The sequence below is a fragment of the Delphinus delphis genome, chromosome 7, assembly GCF_949987515.2.
Source record: "Delphinus delphis chromosome 7, mDelDel1.2, whole genome shotgun sequence".
In the NCBI taxonomy this organism is placed as follows: domain Eukaryota; kingdom Metazoa; phylum Chordata; class Mammalia; order Artiodactyla; family Delphinidae; genus Delphinus; species Delphinus delphis.
In genome coordinates this window covers 75,881,729-75,905,226 of record NC_082689.1, presented here as the reverse complement: position 1 = coordinate 75,905,226, position 23,498 = coordinate 75,881,729, and the positions used below count along the sequence as shown (strand labels likewise).

At 36.1% G+C, this 23,498-nt stretch overlaps 1 protein-coding gene across 1 annotated transcript in view; it reads left to right on the top strand.

Moving 5' to 3' along the window:
• The first annotated feature begins 283 nt into the window (after nucleotides 1-283).
• KCNJ3 (potassium inwardly rectifying channel subfamily J member 3) overlaps nucleotides 284-23,498 on the top strand; it is a 160,491-nt gene continuing 137,276 nt past the window's right edge. Inside the window, exons 1-2 of the mRNA XM_060015702.1 lie at nucleotides 284-985; nucleotides 11,410-11,626. Of these exons, the coding sequence (XP_059871685.1) occupies nucleotides 284-985; nucleotides 11,410-11,626 (919 nt within the window). The remainder of the gene's footprint in view (nucleotides 986-11,409; nucleotides 11,627-23,498) is intronic.

Sequence of the window (23,498 nt, the reverse complement as noted above, 5' to 3'; positions counted from 1 at the left end):
GCGCTCGGGTTCCTGGTCCTTGCAGCCCTCCTGCCTTGAGTGTGGGAGAACACTTTTTTTGTTTTAAGACTCAGCGTGGAGAGAAAGCCTCCGTCCCAGGGGAGGAGAGGCGTCTGCGGGGGGCAGAGACCGCAGCTACCTGCCGGGTGCGCCCCCCGCCCCGGGCACGCAGGCGTTCGTCCCCCCTTTCTCTCCCGCTCCCACCTCCTCATTGGTGCTGGTTTGCAGCGCTCGGCTCCTGCGCCTTCGCTTCGCGTTTGAATCTGGCTCGCCCCTCCGTATTATGTCTGCACTCCGAAGGAAATTTGGGGACGATTACCAGGTAGTGACCACCTCGTCCAGCGGCTCGGGCTTGCAGCCCCAGGGGCCGGGCCAGGGCCCGCAGCAGCAGCTTGTGCCCAAGAAGAAGCGACAGCGGTTCGTGGACAAGAACGGCCGGTGCAATGTCCAGCACGGCAACCTGGGCAGTGAGACGAGCCGCTACCTCTCGGACCTCTTCACCACCCTGGTGGACCTCAAGTGGCGCTGGAACCTCTTCATCTTCATTCTCACCTACACCGTGGCCTGGCTCTTCATGGCGTCCATGTGGTGGGTGATTGCCTACACTCGGGGCGACCTGAACAAAGCCCACGTCGGCAACTACACGCCCTGCGTGGCCAACGTCTATAACTTCCCTTCGGCCTTCCTCTTCTTCATCGAGACCGAGGCCACCATCGGCTATGGCTACCGCTACATCACCGACAAGTGCCCCGAGGGCATCATCCTCTTCCTCTTCCAGTCCATTCTCGGCTCCATCGTGGACGCCTTCCTCATAGGCTGCATGTTCATCAAGATGTCCCAGCCCAAGAAGCGCGCGGAGACCCTGATGTTTAGCGAGCACGCGGTGATCTCTATGAGGGACGGAAAACTCACGCTCATGTTCCGAGTGGGCAACCTGCGCAACAGCCATATGGTCTCCGCGCAGATACGCTGTAAGCTGCTCAAAGTAAGTGCTACCCGCCCCCTCCCCACCTGGCGACCGCCAGCCCTCAAACCTGGGAATTAACTCACCTGAGAGCCACCCTCAGGCTCCTAGGCTTGCCTAAAGCCACAGGTAAACTTCCTTGTTTGGGAGCTGGGGAGGGCGTGGAGGACTGGGCAAAGAGAGTACAACTGACAGTTCTGTTCTTTTCCCACCCACTCTCGTGCTCTTATTTATTTTATTTTATTCTTATTTATATTCGTCGGATGTATTTGTGTCACTTTCTGGACTAGTAACGCCAGCGGAGTGGTGTTGGCTCCTGGACCTCTGAGGTACACGAGTGCCCTATTCTCCTTCCTACCCTTGCTGCTTTGCTCTTTGGAGAGCTTTTGAGTTTTTGTCAATAGGCTACTCCAGTAAACTTGAAGTATTAAAACTGAACAGCTTTTAGTTTGAAGAAAAAGGTGCTGAAATTGCTTTAATTTTCACTTAGGGCTTTTCTTTCTTTTTTTTTTTAATTTCTTTTTTTCCCCCTAGTAGTATTTAGCAGGTGGATTATTCCTTCAGACCCAAGAACATTTATTCTAACTCTATCTGTGGTCATCTTTTTTAACAAGTACACAGACCAGAGAAGCAGTTTATAAAGTGGAAAAACAACACCTGGTTGTTTTCAAGTTTTATTTTTACCAAATATTTTCCTAGAGAAATATTCTGTGAAAGCGTGAGTGCTTTTCCTGTAGAGTCTCTTATTAATTTTATTCTTAATTGCCGGTTTGTATGAAGCCTTTGTCAATTACAGATTTCACTTGAAGCTTTTCAGCATCCATTAAATAAGATTGCTTCCTACCATCAGCAGTGTAAATGCTAAAAGAAATTGCTCATGGAGTGATTATTAAAGCAAGGTCCATCTAGTCGTTAGAGGGCACCACTACAAACAAGAAGAGAAGCCCACTCTAATCACTCATCCAATTAGAGTCTAGGAATGAGGGATATGAGCCCAGTTCTCTATGTGTTCTTTACAATCCATCTTTTTGAGGGATTTGCCTTAGTTTTCAAATGTTCATAAATTGAAAAGATGACCTCAATACAGTCTTAAAAATTTATCTGAGATTGCATGGAAGAACCATAGCCCCATTCAGAACTTAGCATTAATAAAATGAAAACCTGAAATATTTAAGTTGAGATTTTGCCTTTGAGATTTCAATTTTACTCTACAGGTCCTCTATCGTTTTACACAGCCTCAGTTTATATGGTAGTTAAAAGTGGTCCAATGTGCTTTAAAAAAAATTTGTCTCTTGTGTCATTTTCATTACTCATTTACAAGGTCTTACCCTAATTATTCTTGACCATCTTGCTCAGTATAGTGTTGGACTTAAAGCAGCTCAGTTGTCCTGTCACTCCACATCATATGCATATTTACTATGCTACAGACAGTAAACAAACTAATTGTGTATAGCTTACTGGAAAATTTTCAACCTGGTTCTGCTGTATATGTTAATTAAGATAATGGTGAATACATAATTTGAGTAGATCATATTCTTTATAATTAACTCCAATGGGCTGCATGTAATTTTTTTTTAATTTAACTTAGTATCATGCTATGGACCACATTTGAACTGAGTTGTTTGGATCAGGCTAAACATGTTGTAGACATGTTTGTTGCAGGGGTGTTTGTTGTATGTGCCTATTTCTATGAATAGAACAAGATATATAACTCTCTTTTTAGGTTAGGCCTACCAGCAACACTTTGTAAATGTAGTGCAAAAGCCTCTGTCGTGGAATCCATGTTCATGTGTCACTTTGAGATTGTTACTGAAGAGTAGTTTATCATCTTGATTGGTGTATTGGAAACTTAAAATTAGACTTTAAAGGTCAGTTATTGCTGTTCTCTAGTTTTTCAAACATATAAATACGTTTATTAAAACAAATATCTTTTTGAGGAAACATATTTAGATGTTTTTAGACTATCAAATTTTATTTTAACAAAATCAGAAATAATTAGAATTAATCTACACAGTAGGTTCTTGTTTTTGTTTTTGTTTTTTTACAAAGTTGTAGTGAATCTGAAGCACCCAGTGTCTACAGTGGTTCAGGACACTGATAGTGATTTTTATGCAAGTATCACATATACCACAAGGAGTGTCCTGATCAAACAAAAAAAAAGATTTCTACTGTTGGCAAACTTGGAGCAAGGTGCTATATTAACACAAGGTGATAAAAACATCTAATTAAAACAATATGTATAATGTTCTTATAAAATTTTTTACTTTTGATTTGTTGGGAAGATGTCAGTGCTAAAAGTAAAAATAATTGGCATGTGGAGTCAATTTATATTTAAACAAAATTATGGTGAAATTCTGTCCTGCTTTTTTTGTGAGGGGAGAGGGTTGATCAGTGGCAGCTCTTCATCCAACCAGTTACTGTAGTTTGCTTGAAGTTGATTTGTCCTGTAGCCATGGTGATTAAAATGAATTCTCATAGCTCTTGTCATTTCCTTAGACTTCATTTAAAAGGAGCCATGTTTTATTAGGAAACTAATAACGTTCGGCAAAATCAGAGGGAAGATTTGCCTTTAATAAGTGACTCTCATTTTCTTTTAGGGACTGAGATGAAGTGATCCAAAACAGCCAGTTATATTTTTAAAGAGAAGCTATACCAAGATCTTAAAGTAGTAATATTTTGATATTGGTCTTATACATCCTTACTAAATATTATTACACATATTCAGTTTCTTCTCTTAACTCATGTTTGACATTTTAAATGTAAAATTTATGTATCTTTAATACAGAGAAATACATAGAATTTTAAGGCAACAAAACCATAATATTTAATAATAGTAATTACAGTCTATATGAGTTCTTCCTATTACCTAATTTAATTTCATTTATATTTTTCTATTGCTGTTTTCTTATTTGCTGACTAAAAGCTTATTTATCAGTATTACTATAAGAATTATATTTGATGATTTAAAGCACTTCTATTCTTGTAAAGAATAGAAAAATAAGAACATGCATATGACTTTCTAATCCTGGCTACTGTGAAGTTTTCTGTGCATTTTTTTTTTGAATTCTGTGTCTTGATGGAAGTTTTTCTCTTATAACTTCTCTAATTTTTAATTGTTGTTAACTTATATGAAAGCAAATTTTATTTCAACTCTATTCCCATCTTCCAAGCTTGCAAATACTGAAATTTATTTCAATATTTAATTATAGATCTTCCAACTTTATGCTTGGAGCAATCAGTCCTTTTTTAACTTAGAAAAAAAGAAAGCAGATTAAATAAAAATTTAAGAATATAATTGGAAGTTATTCTTTAAAATTTATAATGTTATTATGACTATAGCTCTAGAAAGCTCTTTTAAGATGAATGTTCTTTCTCTTTTCCTCTTTTCATCCCCATGAAGACGTTTTATTTGAATTTAATTTTTTTAACCTAAAATATAGGAACTAATGAATAGCAAGGTCATGTTAAGTTAATATGACATCCAGTTTAAAATTTTAATAAAAATGCTTGGATTAAGGAGTTGAGACTAATGGTTGATACATTGGACCCTGTAATTCAGTGTTGGGTTTAAAGGATTTGGAAATCTCACTCTCTCCTACAAATCTAATACTAATGGTTGACTGGCCTAGACTTCCATCTTATTAGGGAAAGATTTAAACTTTTTGATGCATTATTCAAGAATTTGCACACTTATTATCCAAAAACCATCCCAGTTACATGTATACATATGTGTGTGTATATATATATGTAGACACTCAGTCAAACCTTATTTACATAAAGTAAACATAAAATCAGTTATTGTTAGACATATATTTTGAAATTAAGAGGTAAGGTTAAATTTTTCTCATGGAAGTATAATTTTATATCTTCATATTTTTATTCATGGCATATAGTCATCATCTTCCTTTCCTAGGATGTCAGCTATGCAACCCTTAACTTTCACCTAATGAAAGGTAATGATGCCCAGTTATCTTCTAATATATCACATACATTATTTTTATACTCATCTTTTCTATTCTCCATTTATATGGATACTCAGAATTGAATGCTATCTAGTTTCCTCATATGAATGTGATCCAGTGCAGATGCAATAAAAAACAAAATTGCATCTGCAAAACTAACAAGCTCATCATTTTTTTCATATATCTTAATATTTTGTTAATCTTTTAACCGCAGTGATTCCTGGACCACTTGATTCCTGATTTTTTTCATATATTTATTAGTTTGCCTTCATTCCATACCTTGCACTTTAATGCAATTATGGTTTTGACTCTATATGACCCTATTCTGTATGACTGACTCTTTTCTCCAATTGGTCTTGGTCAATTTGTACTTTAGTTTTAATCTTGAGATCATTAGTTATCTCCTTTAAAAAATTAATTCACAAGTGAGTATCTATTAAAAAACTCTTCTTCTGAACATCGTACAAGTGGTTAGTAAAAAGATTCAAGGAGTCTAAGACTGAGTACCCCAGAACTCTTGGGGCTAGATCTTATAATGGTCAGTGAGTGTTTTTAGGTGGGTTTATTATGTCTTTAAAAAAGAAAGTACAGTTTCTATGGAGTCTAGCTTTGCCTTCTCTGACACAAGTACAGTAATTCTGTAATAGGTATAGAACTTGGGTTCTTTTTAAAGACTATAATTACTATTCTTCTTTTAAATAGTAGTCATATGTTGTTTTGTTTGTTTTTTTATTTTTAATATGGTTCCTGAAAAGGACAGGGTGGCTTGTGCTCAGGGGAATACAGTGTGAACAGAAATAGGGACATAAAGACCCAAAAATAAACAGTAGTAGGTAAGAACAAATGATGAAGAGAAGCAGGAAAAAGCACTTGATGGATTTGAGGGTGTTTGTTTGCTGAGTAGGAGGGGAATGTGCAAGTAGGGTTACAAATCCTGTCCACAGTTATTATTATAAATTCCATAAAAAGTCCTCAAGGAATTATAAAGCTGTTCTTTCATTTAAATAGTATAGAAGCCTCACAAAATTTATTACAGGATAAATTACATTCCATCTATAAGTTACTTTCTTTTCATAAAAGTGAACATATTTTTATGGGATAATTGGCTTAGCATTAAAAATCTTTATTTTAGCCTTGATGTTGGTCATATTTTTTTCCACCTGTGTATTGATGGAATTTCAAACTTAAGGAGTCAAAAGAGGGGAGTTCCCTGGTGGCGCAGTGGTTAAGAATCCTCCTGCCAATGCAGGGGACACAGGTTCAAGCCCTGGTCCAGGACGATCCCACATGCCGTAGAGCAACTAAGCCCATGCACCACAACTACTGAGCCTGCACTCTAGAGCCCATGAGCCACAATTACTGAGCCTGCGTGCCACAACTACTGAAGCCTGCGTGTCTAGAGCTCATGCTCTGCAACAAGAGAAGCCACTGCAACGAGAAGTCCATGCACCGCACCGAGGAGTAGCCCCCGCTCGCCGCAACTAGAGAAAGCCCGTGCACAGCAACGAAGACCCAAAGCAGCCAAAAATAAATAAATAAAATAAATAAATTTATAAGAAGTCAAAAGAAATGTACAACTGTAGACAGTCCAGATGAAATTCTAGGTCCACACTTTCTTCTACCTGACTTTAATTTTGGTCTGAGTCCCAAAATCATTGCCAGAAATGCTTTGAGTCACAAGGCATTGTTGTTCTTTATACTGGTACCTGCTTTTGGCTCATTTCCAAATTTTAGATTCCACGTAGTACTCTGACCTCATTGCATGTAATTTTATTTCTGACTTCAGCATATATTCAACACACACACACACACACACACACACACACACTGCACATTTAAAGAGGAGAAGTGACATTACAGATAAAATGGTGGGGAGGTGGTAGGCAAGAAGGGCTGCCCTCTCTGTCTTCAACTATGTTTTCCTTTCTGGACCACTGGCCCTCATTACCTTTTCCAGTAGGTACGTGTGAAAAGTGGTGGTGGTGGTGGGGGGGGGTGGATCAAGCCTTAGAATATTATAGAAGTACATCTCAAGAGTCAGATGTTAGAGATTAAATTTTTTTTTTTTTAAATTCCCCTAGCTTCCCTCCGAGCTAGGAAAGAGCACAATGGCTATAATTAGAACACAATAATGGGTTGGAGAGATGGGAGAAAGGCAGCAAAGAGATTGATTGTATTGGTGAAGTGTGTCCCTGCTGAATGAATGTGGGCAACTGATCACAAATATCCCAGAAGGAGGATGGCGAAATGTGGATCTCCTTATGCCAAGGGCAGTTCTAAATGTGTATCCAGAGCGGTGTGTGTGTGTGTGTGTGTGTGTGTGTGTGTGTCTTTGTCTTTGGATACATACGCTACAGTCCTTTATTTGTAATAAGAAAGCTGTCTGTCTGTAAAGTACATGATGATAATAATCCCTTCTAGGCATCTGTGACTTTTGATTCCCTTTCCACCTGTAGTCAGAAGTTGTAATTTATTATCTTGCAGGACTTTTTGGACTCTCAGGGAGTTCAAAGTCATTTGACATTAGCTGCTTCTTTGAAATTAGTACATGTAACTATAAAATGAGGCACAAACCTTAAGTTCTAGACATATATCCATGTGGCATATAATTAAAGTGTGTGTAATAGAAATACTACATTTCAATAGCAATATTTTTATTACAAAGAATAACTTAGAAATTATTGCCAAAATCTAAATTGCACACAATCATTTCAAAAAATCCAGGAGGTTCTACTTATAATGTTTTTGGACACTAAATTTAAACAAACTTTATGCCTTAGAGTTCCTTGAGTTTTGTCTTAACTCTCAGAATTTCCTATAATGCAACCAACCAGAAAGTCTTTAAAATGGCAGAAAAATCTTTATTTCCTTCCCCAAAATATTTCATACAATTGATAATAAAAGTTGTATGTTAAGTTATTCTCAAGTGCTAGTGTTTTCAAATTATGTTCTAAATTTTTAAGAATTACCAATTTTCCATGAACTGTTTTCCCTTCCACCTTTTCCCCACTTATTTATTCAATAGTTTCAAGATTTTAAATGATTATTTCATCAAGTAAATTCAACCTTAGAAATTTTAATAATTTATTGTAGCACTCTTCACCTTAAGCAATTGTTTAGAATTGTTGTTGATCTCGACTGTATCTATTTACATATTATCCAGGAAAAGGTCATGGTTCTGTGTTCCCTTTTGGAATTAGGAGGCTTATAGAACAAGAGGAGATAATGTAGACCAGGGACAAACTGCTCTACTAATGAAAGATTTCTTCTTTTATCATAATTCTTAAGATGACATAATAAATAAAGGTTAAATTGGTTTTTACCTACATTTTTTATGCCTATTATCAAAATTTCTGGGTGAAATATGGTAATTGGTATCTAAATAAGAGAACTAGAAATGGATGAAATATCATTGCTACTGATTTATTACATACTCAAGGTACAGATCACAGTTTAATTTTATAAAGGCACATCCATAACTCCTCTTTTTCCTTTGTATCTTTTATGTATGTGTTACAGTTCCTTGAACAAAAGTTCTCTAACTCCACTTATACCAGTTGAGAGAGTATAACTTACATATGCTTCTTTTCCCCCCTTGCTCCAGAAAAATCTCTGGAATTGCCCCAGAATTAGAAAAGCCTAGATTAGAATTCCTTGTAAACCTAGAGTAGAATGTGCATGCTTCTGCAAATGTATTTGGTAGAGATATGTCAGGTTCTGGGACATCCTATTTGCCTGAGTATTGATAAGATAACCTTGCTCTGCCCAGGAGCTCAGACTTCAAACAATTCCAGTGCTCCAGGCACCTGCCAAACACCCTTTCCTCCTCTAAACAGAAAAGCTTTCTCTTTAATTCACAGTGAGTAATAGGCTTCCCAGTCTATTACAGAGTCAGAGAAGCAAACAAAAATCAGGGAGGTAAGCATATTGATAGTTGAAATATCTGTTGGCCTAACAAAAAGGAAGAAGACGTGAAAGATAAAATTGTGGATGTGTGTAGTACCTCAGTGTCATTTAAAGTAAGATTAAATTTATCCACTGGAAAATAATTTTTAGTGAATAAGTAGGGAATTTCACTTATGGGAAAAAAGATGTAAGTGTGGAAAACATCTTTCAAAGAAATGAAGTATTATTTTCCCCATAGTATCACAAAATAGGTGCAGTTGTCAACTTTGTTTCTGCCAAGACTTGGATAGGATATAAAGCATTTGGGAAGGGGTATAGGCATAATTTTGAGTATATGGAACACATTTTTAAAATCGAAAGATAACGTGGAATCTGGAACGTTATGGACGTTAATGGAACAGATTCATGCATATTTAAGTCTCAATTACCTACATATGAATTAACTGCTTTGCTAAAAATAAAATATTTCTTATTCTAGGTTGGCATTCTCCTGATAGCCTATCTGTTTCTAGGCCACTTCTTTTTCATGGGTTATTGAATGAGCAGAGAATATAGAAGCTAATGGCTACTCTAAGAATGAGGTGCAAGTATAAATAACAAATATATAAGTAAGGGAGATGAATTTTAGCCTTGGCGTACGTATATAAAAATTAGAAAAATATATCTTCTTTGGGGGAAATTATTTTAAAATAAATGGGAAACTGAGTTTAAAAATTATGTTTGTGAATATTTTTATTTCATGCAGAAAAAGCAGAGCTTAGAATAGTTGGTAAAATGACCCAAATTCTGATCATTAATTATAAATGTCAGAATACCACCTTGTGTTTATATAGCACCTGTTTCTTAGTAGGTGAGAGAACAATGACCCAGGATTTTTTGTTTTTATTTATTTTTGTTTTGTGTTTGACTTTTATTTTGTTACATTAATCAATACATGTTATACAACTGTGTATTTGCAAAGATGCTGGTCTCATCTGTATTTTACCAATTTGAGAATATATATAGAAAGCTAAATGAATTCTACTGGCTTAGAAATGACTAGTTTTCTCCAACATTGGTTGTTAGAGCTGCTGTTTTTATTTTTGCACCATCAGGTTTTTCCATGTTTTTTTTTTTCTTGTCAGTAATCATTTTCTTCTTCTTTTTAAATTTTTAATCAACTAGTCATAAGGCAGAGAAGAAAAATAGTCTCAGTATTTTCATTGGACTTTTTTTCTACACAAATAAAACTCCTGAGTATCACTAATTACAAAGTAGCCTCTCTAATTGACTAGTTCTGCTTTTGAGACTCTGCAATTGCTGCGGTAACAATTTGCCACCAACTTGGAACTCCTGGTTTTGTTTTGCTGTGGAGAACAGCTTACTAAACCATATTTTTCAGTATTTTCAGGCTCGTTTACAAAGCCAGTGTCTTTCCGGGAACTCTGAAAGTAAGGATTTTGTCTTCAGTCTACCGATTCATTGGACAGACCAGTGTTGCAGAGTCTGTTTTGTTTATTAAATTTGCTTTGCAAAGAGTCTCTTAAAATATATTGGATTCTTCCAAACCCCATTCAACCAGCAGCAAGCCTCCCTCCACCCTGATTTTTTTAACCCAGCTTTTATTTTATCAACATCATCATATAAATATTTGCTTATCATGATCCTTATAAGCAACATATATGAAAAATGAATAGAAAAGAAAGATGTTTATTTTCATGGTTTGCTAATTGTTAATAATCGTATTTAATTTTTTTTAGCATGCAAGCAGTTTGTTGAATTAAGCTTTACAGTGATTTATACTGATACTGAGTGCCACTGCCATGTGAAAGTTTTAGTAAACTACAAGTTTGTCTAATACAGAGTTTTTAAACTGCATTTTGATTTAAAGAAATTCAGTTGAGCACAAAGTTTGACTAATTTTACAATATATAAAATAAATAGAGAAATAACTTTAATGCAGTTTATTACTAGTAGTTCGAAAGCCACTAGTTAACAGCATCTGCCTTTATTTTTATTATGTGAGCTGTTGTGTACATAACATTATTCAATATGATAACATCTTCACTATTCTATTCTAGTTTCTATCTATTTGTTACTTTTCAAAGGTCCTGGAAAAATAAATTATTATGTTTGCTTTGTAATAATGCAATAAATCTGTTTTTAAATTATGATCAACCTTTTTTAGCTTTAACAAACTCCGTAAGAATTGCCTACTTATTTGCTTTGGGAGGAAAAAACATCTGGCGTGTAGTGCATTATCATTTAGTGATTTATGTCAAGCAGTAGCACATATACACTTAGTTCCACAGTTTGTGTTAACAGCCATTGTTGGACCAGGCATTTCTCCAAAGCTCATGAGTTAGGGACTGGTAATTATAGTAAGTCGTGTATTATAAATAATGCATGTATGTTCCGCATGAGCTATGTGGGATTTCGGCCCATTTGCTAGAACATAGCTGCATAATGATTTGTTTGGATTTTGTTGCAGATGATTGATAGTGCAGAATGTTGGCAATGATGTAAATTACTGTTGGGCTGCCTTGCAAATTTCAGTACAAGTGGTGATTTCTTCTCTTTTTCTGTGTGCTTGTCTAGTCTCGGCAGACACCTGAGGGTGAGTTCCTTCCCCTTGATCAACTTGAACTGGATGTAGGTTTTAGTACAGGGGCAGATCAACTTTTTCTTGTTTCCCCCCTCACGATTTGCCACGTGATTGATGCCAAAAGCCCCTTTTATGACCTATCCCAGCGAAGCATGCAAACTGAACAGTTCGAGATTGTCGTCATCCTAGAAGGCATTGTGGAAACAACTGGTGAGTAAAAACATAGATATATCATGACGTTTCTTTATTCCATAATAACATTATATTATATGCACAATACCTATCATGGTTTGGGCTAAACGTCTCAGCTCGCAATAATGAAAGTAATGACTTGTCTGTTATTTCTTTGTAACATTAAGTTGATACTGCTTTGAAAATGAAGATTTACTGTTGTGATGATTGCATTTGTAATGTTAACTCAGAAATACTTACTGCAAAAAAAGAAAGAAAAGGAAACTGAGATGACTCCTAGAAATGATTATGATGTTCTAGTTTAACTGCAGACTTGATTTCCTATAATCATATATTTTTTAGAAGATTTAAGGTTAAAATAAATTCAGGGTAATTAGTGAGCAACCTGAACTCAGCATGCGTATTCTTGCCTTAGGGATGGTGATTCGGGTGTCATTGACAGAGTTTTAATATGCTACTATATGCAACCTCAGTGGAAAATTCCGTGTGTGTGTGTGTGTGTGTGTGTGTGTGTGTGTGCGCGCGCGCCCGCGGGTGGGCGCGAACCACACTAAAGTAACATTTTAATTTCAAAGTGGGTCAGTAGATTTCCCCAGCTGAACCTTGACCAAAAATTTTTTGAAAAGAAATTTTCCTTTTCGGCTTTGGTATAGCTATGTGCTGTATGTTACTTCTTAAGATGTGATATAGCGTTGCTATGCTGCAATACCCACAGTTTGCTACTGTCTGAGGAGAATAAGGTTGGCAAAGGAAAGAAACAATAAATCAGAGTATATTATTTGGGGCCTAAGCATTGCCAGTTGGTTTGGAACCTGCTGGATGCTTGAGACTAATAATGGAATATTTACATAATTATATCTATCTATCTTGAGTTTTACCCTTGCTACAAGTAGTGAGAGAGCAAGAAATAATTTAGCTTTTAATTTTTTTCTACCAATATCATTCTAATAATCTTAAAGTGCTAGTTATTATGTATAAACTATAGCATTGAAAGTAACATCGGCAATAGCATAGATACAGTCAAGCCTTATATCAAGCCTTACATAATGAAAGAATCTCCCATCTTGATATAAAGCTTTGTCCAAGGGGCAGGGGGAGGCAAGCCACTGTAATCTTATACATCTGTTACATAACACCGATTTGAAATTTGGGCAAGATACTTAATCTCCGTAAACATTTTTTCTCATCTCTCTAAAAGGAGAATGATATAATAATCACTTTGAAGCGACCTGTTGTATTACTATTATTTTATTATCATTAGTGCTTCAGTTTAAATTTAAGGTTTTTGAGAACAGTGAGTAAAGACTTAATTCATCAATCTATATCTGGGATTTGATTTCTGTGGACAATTTCATGGTTTAAATTCTCCAGTTTTTGAACTTAAAATTGAATTGATGTCATAGTATATTTCTAAAATATCATATATTGATAAATAATGAAACCAATTTATAAAGGCTTCTAGTTCAAGAAATCTTTACATTTAAATTTTAGTTTTTATTTGTCTCGTTTATTGAAGTAAAAATACATTGTTAGAGCTTAAACAGCAGATTTTTTACTGATTTATTTTTAAAGCATATGGTTCTATCTTTGACACAGCTGGTTATAGTTTATTAATTGCTTATTATTATTCTAATCACTGTCATGAGTAAAGTTTCTGTTTCACTTGACAGTCTTAGAAATCTTTCACTAGTTCTATCTATCTATCTATATATCTATCCATCCATCCATCCATCCAACCATTTTTCCTACTTATCTCTGGTTAGTGTGTATTTCTTAAGAATGAGAAAATTTTTCTACAAAATCACAGTGCAATTAAGAAAAAAATCAGGATATTAAACAATGATACAGTACTATTATTTAGCTCATAGTCTACCTTCTCATTTTATCAGTTGTCCTAGTAGTTTCCATCATAGCCCTTTTTCCCTGGCTCATCAATTTAAGGATTATGCCCTCATTTGTTTACTTGTATTCTCAGTAATTTCCATCATAGCCCTTTTTTCCTGGTTCAACATCAGTTTTAGGATTATGCCCTCACTTGTTTACTTGTCTTCTCAGTCTCATGATGAAATAGTTCCTCAACCTTACTTTGTGTTCTTGACCTTGATGTACTTGAAGAGTACAGGCCAGGTATTTTGTAGAATGTCTCTCAATTTGGATTTGTCTGAGGCTTCCTTATTCATTATATATTTTGTTGATTTTTGACTTCTACATAGGCATCTTAAGGGAATATTGAATCAGGTTGTTTTTAAAATACACCTATGTATTCTTGACTTAATTGATGTGTCTTCATCAGATTTCAGAGGATCATGGTTAGTAAATGATATTCTACATAAAGTCATTTGGAGTTTCGTAACATTAAATTATTCATTAGGACTGTAGATTTCGTTTTACCATTTTCTGCCCTCTCCCTTTTTTTTTTTTTTTTTTAATTATGAACTGGCAGAGACTACTTTCCACAGAAAATGTGAAAACTTGACTGGAGACTGAATTTCTTATTTAGAGATTGCCTTTTATGGAGAAAAGATTAAAGCCTGCCTCCTCTTAACCTCTTAACTAAGCCTGTTTTCTAGATTTAGTATAGCAAGAATAACAGCAAAAACATTATGAATAATTTTTAGAATTTATTTTGTGGAAAATGTATCTGACATTTTGTTTGTGTATATGCCCTAACTGATTAAATCACACATTATTCAAACTCTGAAAAATCTGTCTATATTTTCAGACCTCCCTGAGTCTGGTAAAAATAACATAAACATTCTTATGTCCATATGATCATTTAAAGTTATACTGAGATTTATTTAGATTCATTTTTCAGGATGTTTCCTCCTTTATCCTCCCATTCACAATACTTTCTCACAATATTTATTGCTTGGAATAAGACAAATATGATCTTTTGTGATGTTTTGAGACATCAATAATACTATTTTGGCTCCAGTGTTTTTTGTTATACAGGCTTGTGACTAAATGTTAACAATGTAACTTTCCATCATATTTAACATTAAAACACCAAGTTTTTAAATCATTCATTCATTCACTAGACAAATAACTGAATGTATGCTGTGTGCTTGGAAATATTTGAAATACTGGCAATATAGTGGTGACCAAGACAGGCAGAATCCCTTTCCCTATGAAAGTTATATTCTAACTGGAGGAGGAAGACTGCGAAACAAAACAAAAAAATAAATAAGCAAGGTATTATCACATAGTAATGTGTCAGGAATAAAAACCAAAACAAAACAAGGTTATGGAAAAAAGAGTGCATCCCAGGGTTAGGTTGACGGTTAGGAAAGGTCTCTCTGAGAAGGTGACACCTAAGCAGAGACCTGCCTGTCAAGAAGGACCTCCTGGGCCTGTCTGGAGGGAGAACACAGCAGAGGCTGAGAAACAGCTGGTACAAGGGTCCTGAGTCAGGAACCAGCCTGATTGATTCCAGGAACTAAAAGAAGGTGGTGGTGGTTAGAGCAGAGTGAACAATGTGGAGAGTGGGGTGAGGAGAAGTCTGAGAGGTCAGGGGTGGGGTGTGGGTGCACCTCTGCACTACAGATGATTGCATCGCGTCAACAGCGAGTGCTGGGATTCGATTCAAAAGCAAAGCCTGCATTTAAATGCTAGAGTAATAATTTAGTAATCTCAGACTCTATATAACAAAATAAAACACACATTTTTTTCCCCTAGTGGATTGCATGTAGTTTATTTAAAACCCAGTGACCCCAATGCCTAGGGAATGCATAAAACTTTAGACCGTTACCACTTTTCCGTTATTAACAGTACTACCTACACAGTCCCCAGCCCCCAAGACAGGCACATAATTGCTCACTTTGCTGCCGTCCTCTGATGAGAATCTTCTGATCTCATTTAGTTTTTGCTTCTTCCCTTCCTGTAGTCTCAGCAGGAGTGGTAGTGGTGGTGAGGAGAGAGATGAAAAATTAGAAGATTTCTCATTTCCTTGAAAGTTTCAGCTTCCAGCTCAGGACTCACAATAATTACTTTCCCCACTTCCTTGGAAATACTCCTCAGTGATCACGTTCAGGGATTGTTGCCTTCTTTGCTTCCAACGAGTTGGACTTTCACTTCCAACAAGGAACACAACATTTGCCTCTTCATGAATAACCTTTGCTTCTCGGCTCACGTAGCAAATTTCTAAACATAGGTTACCTCTAACTGTTGCTCTCTTTGCTGATTCTCCCGGGAGGGAGAACACTGCTAGAGGCAAACAGCATTGCAGATTTGGCTCATTAGAACCCGATGCTTTCAAACTTCAATCTGCTCTCTGCTGCTATTTGGCAGTCTTCTTAATTGTCTTTTCTGCACTCCCAGGCTCTCTCCCCATGGGATCTATTTTAGACCTTTTCTCTCCTTCCATGCCCCCAGTCCCAGCTGTCCTATCCCTTCCTAGGCCTACTACTCTCCACCTAGTTTATCGAAAAGAATGTGACACTTCAATTTGTATACATTTTTTTTACTCTCCTTATCCTTTTCTCATGGTTATATCCCCTTTTTCTTTGCTGGTGTCTGTGAGGAAAATGTCTTTATTCTTCTCCAAATGCACCTGCTTTATCGTCATGTTTATTACCTGTGACTCAAGCGCCAATACTTACTATACCTAATACCTAAAATCTCTTTGACTCTCTTTGTTCTCAAACGTGTCCAGGTCTTTCTTCATGAAAAACGTAATCCGGTTATTTATTCCTTTATACTCAAGGTTCATTCTGGGATTCAGAGACACCACATTTTCCCTCTCCCTCTTTTTCTGTTTCTTCTAATTTTTATTTTCCAGGTGTTCCTTATACCCTGCATGGCTCCCTCTTCTTATAAATTTTTCCTGGATCTCTGCCCTTGACTTCTTTCTTCTTGAATCTAGATACTCGATTTTAAAAAATGAACCCACAAAGTATGCACAAGTTCATTATTTCTTTTATCTCAAGCTATGAAATCTCTCACCTGCTGTGGCTTTATATATGCCATCAATTTCCAGGACATTTGTCCACTCGGATGTCACTATTTTAATTCAGAGTCAACTTGTGTAAATACCAAGTAATCATCTTACCCTCAAATTACATCCTCATCTGGAACGTTTGTCCCTATTAATCATGGCTCTTTTGTCGAAGGCCTCCTCCCCTTTCCTTTCTTTTTTATACCCAATTAAGTTGTTCATTCCACAATATTTGTTGAGCACCTATTACAGGCTAAACAGTATTCTAGACCCTGGGGACACATTAGTTAACAAGACACAATTCCTGTTCTTGTGGGTATTTATAATCATATATGGAAATCAGACAGCAAAATGACGAAGTGCCTCATTTAGAGTGTTAGAAAATAAGTGCTATGGAAAAAAAGTAAAGCAAGGCAAGAGGGTTTGGGAGTGTAGGGAAGTCAGAGTAGGCTGCAATGAGAAGGTGACATTTAAGCCCAAGCACAGTATCTTGAGTAAAACAAATCCCTTTGCTTTGAAGGGGATTTCAGGTAGAGGTTGAGCAATTGTAAATGCTCCAAGGGAGCAGGTACCTGGCTTCTGCTCTCTGTTAGTGGTGTCTCTGTAATTCAACTCTTCCTCTGAGAGTTCACATAATAGTACTTCTAAATCACAGTAGTTGTCTCAGGAATGGATTTAGTATCTGCTTACATGCAGATTGTGCACTATTGAATGTTTGCCTGGTGAATGTGCTTACAACACTACTATCATGATATACCTGTGCTCAAAAATCCCTAATGACTGCCAGTCAAAATGCATGTGTTTCTTCCTGAGACAATTAGGTTGCCCTGCTTACTGTAATGTCCATACACTCGTGCTCACTGTTGATTCCCATGTCTGCAATAATACCATTTTCACTACCTAGGATTCACTACCTAGGATAGCATTTCTGTCTTCTCTTACATGGCATAAGAACTGCCATATTTGTTCAGTCTTCCCTGGGCACTTTAGTCCATGTGCTTTCCTTTAATCACTTATTTAAAATACTGTGTTTTACTATGAAGGGGCTATTAAATACATGCTTATTATAGAAAAAATACAAATATGCAAAATAAAAACCTTACTCTTACTTTCAGCTACTATACAGTTAATGTATTGGTCATTAACCTTTCAGGTGTCTGTATTCAGATATATTGTTATATTATGCTACACGTACTATTTTATAACTTGCTTTATTGTATAATATGTTTTAACATCTTTCATGTCAAATTACAGTTCTACACCATTCATCTTAATGGCTTTATTGTATGCCAATTATGTATCTATCTTAATTTTTATTACCTATCTCCTGTCTGGAATTTTTAGGCATTTCCTTTTTAATGAGATAAATACTCTATAGTCCATAGTTTTAATTTATTTACCACCAACTTTACTATTTTATATAAATTCCTAAAGATGGAATTCCTAGGTAAAGGGACATATACATCTGTTGGTTTTTAATATCTATTTCAGGGTTGTTATACAGAAAGTTGGTACCAATTTACAACTGGCTATGAAGGTGCCTATTTCCTCATACCCTTGCCAACAATGGATATTATAATTGGTTTCATTTTTGTCTATTTGACATTATTTTATTCTTTTTGATTACTAGCAATGTTGAAATTATGGTATCTATTGGCTATGAATTTTATTTCCTGAATTCTCAGTCACTAGTGCTCATTTTGCTTCCAATTTATTGCTTGCATAAATTGCTTGTATAATTAGCACACTATTTTGAAAAACCCTGTCCCTAGTAGTCTGTCTACTATTATTAAAATAATTTCTTTATATATACATGTATAATTTTTCACATTCATCTCTTATGTGCTTTATTACATCTCCAGATAAACTGTAAACTGCCAAGATTGACTGAGGACTTTGTTTTGAGGCTGTATTTTTTTTTTAATGTATATCCTAGGTTGCAGAAAGTAGTAGATACCAGTAAACACTTCTGATCTGTTTGTTGTTATTTTTAACTGATTTTAATAGAGTTGCTCTCTTTTTATAAGCTCGATTTCTGAGTCATAAATTGTTTTCTTATAGGAAATTGATCAACAAATGCTTGTTGATTATCCATATTATAGTAGGTGTAAGACAGTACAAAGATGATTAAGGAGGAAGTCCACAGTCCAAAGGGAGAAAGAAGTTGAGCTAAATTGAGTGTTAGCAATATGTGGTCAAACAGATGTTATGTCACGCTACAGTATAGGCCCAGAGTAGTGGTCCCGGATGGATTTGTTCTTAAGGAGTCTGAGAAAGCCCCCTGCCCCCCGGCAGAGGACACAGCATGAGGTGAGACAGGAAGGTGAAGGAGAAGGTCATACAGAGGGTAAGGAGAGCTGGGCATTCTGGCCCAAGGAACGGCAAATGAGAATTCATTTTGTTAGAGGAGTCAAACCATTTGGTATGGTCTGAGTAGAGGACAGGCGGAGGGGAATTGGCTGGAGATGAGCCTATCCTTGAGGCATGGTTTGAACCTAATCCTATAAGCGATAAAGCCCTTGAAGGACTTGAAGCAGGAGAATGCCATGATTGTATTTGTAAGATTCAGAGATCCCTCTGGCTGCAGGTGGAGGATGGGTTGAGTGGGGCTGAGACTGGAGACAGACCAGGTGTTAGCTGTTACGGTAGGCCAGACCAGAGATAATTGGGTCCTGCATGAAATCGTCTGACTCAGGCAACTATGTGACTGTTGAAAATAATGAAAAAGGCCTCTGGTTCCAAAATAGTTGCTTATAATTAAACAAGAATGGGAAAAGTGCTCCGAGATCCTTCCCATTGAAGTTCCGCTCCCTACTTAGAAGAAGCTGAGACACCCAGAGAAACAAAAAGATAAATTGGGAAAAATAAATAAAACAGCACGAACAAGCCACTAACTCTTCTCCTGACTAGTGAAAAAAACAGTTGGAAATTTCCTAATGAGTAAATCACAGAGCAGAAGCTCAGCTTGTGAATAATTGAGATGTGCCTACAATTTTCCTCTATGAATGATTCTACAATATTTGGCTTTATGAGCTGTAATTAATCATTACACTTTAATGATCCTTCAGAAGATAGTGATCTGGCAAACCCCTAGTGTTACTGCAAATGAGCTAGCTCTCTCCTGACCATTGGAAATTTTATTCATCCTTCCTTATTGCAGGTTCTGAATCATTAGCCTGTGAGCTCCTTGTATCTGTTGTAGTCAGGACCTAAATCAGGGATGTCTTGTTTACTTCTCTGGTTTCCCTATTCCTGCCCAGATTGCTATTACCTTTTAAAGTAATTGCTGGTGTTTCAGAAAACTTACCTTATCAAGTAAAAGTCCATGACCCGTGGATCACTATATATTGGAACCCAAACTACCCTCCTCCAAGTAACTTCTATGATTATATATATTTTTAAATATTTATTATTTCTTAATTGTGTTTTCTTTTCTCTTTTAGAGATACCTTTTCAATAATTTGAGTCAAAATAAAACTCAAATTTTTGAGAAACATAGTTTTTCTATATAAGGCAATTTTTAATGAACAATTCCTAAATAAAATCCTAGTTTATCATTTTCTTTTGATAGCTGTTATAGACGTTTTTCCAGGGACTTTAAAAAATGAATGCCTAAATATTGAGGCATGAAGTAGGATGACCAACTATCTCCATTGACCTGAAACTGAAAGGTTTTCTGGGGCATGAGTCTTTCAGTGTTAAACCAGGAACTCTGAGCAAACTGGGATGGTTAGTCACCCAATTTAGCAGTCAGGAATGTTAGTTAAGCCTTCCTAGATATCTACTTCAATTTAATGGAGAAGTTTGCTTCATTGGTAATGGAATAGGTCTTTTCAAACTTATGATTGGAGTTACTCCACTGTTTTCCACTTTCCACATTCAACATTGAAGCCTCAAAAATACATAAAAAGAATATTTTCACATGTTATTTTCTCTATTATTTTCACTGCTATCTTGTATAGAATATTTAATTAATACAGTCCTTAGCATTTTAGAATGAAGTTTTTCATTTGTTGTGCCGGAGGGTGGTATGGGTAAATTACTGGGGATGAGGTGAGTTGGGGAGGGTTGACACTATATTTGTCACAATCTTGCCTATGGCAGATATGATAAAAGAAGTCAGCAAACCTTGTAGATAATCAAGCTAATTGTTAAATGTAAGCAAGGGGGATTGTAATTGGGGAAAGCAGTTTTGGTTAAGATGTGGCATGGTCCAGTGACACAGAACTTCATAGTTTAGACATTAACTAAGTAATTTTCAGAGATTTTCAAGGTGAAGTCCTGGTACTACCTGCATTGGAATCCCATGGGAAGCTTATTAAAATGCTGACTTTGGAGCCTTTGCCTAGACTTACAGTGTTCAAATATCTGATGTTTGTGAATCAGGAAATTTGCATTTGTGATAGGCACCCAGATGATTCTTATTAAGAACATTAAAGTTTGAGAACTACTCAATTTCAGCTAGTGAAGCCACTAATATTTATTGAATTAACTACTCAGCAGAAATATTTTGGACCAATTTAGCATATTGGCATGTGGTAAAAATGAAAGAGAACATAGCTCTTTAAATTTCTGAAGTCTTCAGAGATGAAGCTTGTTTTTTTTTTTAGAATGTGTATATATTATAAATAATTGGCCTATACAATTATGGAGGCTGGTGAGTCCAAAATCTGTAGTGTGGGCCAGCAGGCTTGATACGCAGGAGAGCTGATGGTGCAGATGAAGTCCGAAAGCATTCTTCTGGAGAATTCTCTGTTGTTCAGCAAGGACACTCTTTTGTTCTATTCAGGCTTCGAATGAGTGGATGAAGCCCACCCATATTATGGAGAGCAATCTGCTTTACCCCAAATTCACTGATTTAACTGTTAAAGAGATAAAGCTTTGTGTCGATTCAGACTGTGCTGATCAATGTAGCCAAATGCAAATTAATGTGGGTGGAAAACGGTGAAAATCAAGAGTATGGATTAAAATGCATTGCTATTCATCATGATAAGGAAGAACAAGATGTGATAGCTATTGTGGAACATTGTGTGAAGATGTAATATAAATACCAAACAAGGATGTTAGTGCCATTCACTGCTGGAGAGAATTCTGATCATTGAAATCACTACACATGGATTTGACCAGAACACTGCATGCATGTATTTACCGTTTCATAGAGGGATTATCATTATGCTTACTGCAAAGTTCAGAAGGACAATTTTTTTCATAATTTTACACTAAGACTACTGCTGGCTATTAGTCATTAAAGCTAAACTATTTGAGGGCTTTGTTTTCTGGGGTAAGTATTGTGGAGATTGCAGAGATTAAAGAGAAATATGCTTTTAATAGGAAATGGATAATGAGTAAGATTTGAGATCCAGATAGAGTGAGTTTATCTTGACAAGTAAGGATTCTAGACCCACTTTGCATTGCTTCACTTTGATTAGTTACTACTTTGTTCTAGACTCTATTTGAAAAAGAGCTAAGATCAGTGACCCATTCAGCTCATAGAGGAGAGCTCAGAACTGCAATTCAAGTGGGAAGTCATGGCTGCCATTGTTATTGTTGCAGTTGAAAATGAATGTTGAATAAAATAAAAATATATGAAGTTATTTTATAAACTGTGGCATTTTAATATTTATTAATGATGGTAACAAAGTGCCATTACAAGATTGAGAAGCTCTCAGCATGGGGCAGGGGAGGAAGGAAGACGATTAATTCTTTGTTGTCCAAGGATGACTTACCTTTGTAACCTACATTGTGTTGGTTATAGGTGGGGTGTATTTGCTGAATGTCTTGTGCCAACAATATACTCATGAGCCTGAAAGTAGCTCTAGTTATGATCATTCCTGCTGCCTAGTTCAAAGAAGAGTGATGTCTAGACTATTTCAGAGGGATGATTAAGATCTTAAAGGCTTTTGACGAAAGAGCATCTTAGTCTTCCTAAATTACTGTCAAGCAAACTTTTCGTACACCTGTAAATAATTTTTAATTTAATTTAGGCCTTTTATTTTATTTTGTTTAATTTTATTTTTGTTTTAGATTTCTTGTCATTTAAGTTGGAAAATGTCCTGATGTTAGTTTTCAAAGCCCTATTTAGGCACATGTAGCATATCTACAACTCTGTAGCATATCTCAACATTTAGATACAGGTAAAATCCGAGTCCATGAGAGGAGAACTTTCTTCCAAATACACATAATATGAGGGGATAACTTTGGGAAGTGAAGAGCGCAGGGTGCTTTGATGATTATAGAACGTTTCGACCTTAGGAACTGAGTGTATGTCTGTGTATAAGCTCCCAGCACTTTTTTTTAGTACTTTTTCGGTGCTAAGGGTTTACTTTCTGACTCATGCTCCTGATTCAGCAGTTCCCCAGAAATGGCTCCAATCCTTCCGTATTTGGCAGCACTACTTAGAGAATACAGAGAGAAAATGATGTAGCCTCTTTGTATGTGTGTATTTATTCAGATTAGCATTATCGGTTCCAAAAATGTTTTAACATGTGTTATCTGTTTCTTTCTGGTTTTGCTTTGCACTACATTTCTCCCAGTGGCTTTTTTCAAATATGCTTCATTACCCTCCATTTTAATTTGTATACATTAAATGCAAAGGTTTGTTAAGCTTATTTGGATTATTCTCTTCATTTAGTTAAGGGTTTAACATTTTATAGCCTGTAAATTACAAAATGGTAGTGACTCACCATAATCCCTTATCAAAACGTTTCAGAGCCTTAAGTTTTTAAGGCCAATTTGCTGAAATCGAGGACAGACTTTGGTCTTGAACTTTCAATGTCTCTCTTATGCAATACACTGATGGTCTATTGCTTTTTATTCAGTTATTTACTATTGTTTAAATTCAGTCTAACAAGCTGAATTTTGCTTATCTTTTAAATGTGTCTAAAACCTTACTAAAGAAGGGACCTAACATTTACAGAGTGCCCTCCTATACTCCAGGTTCTACTAGACCAGTACTAC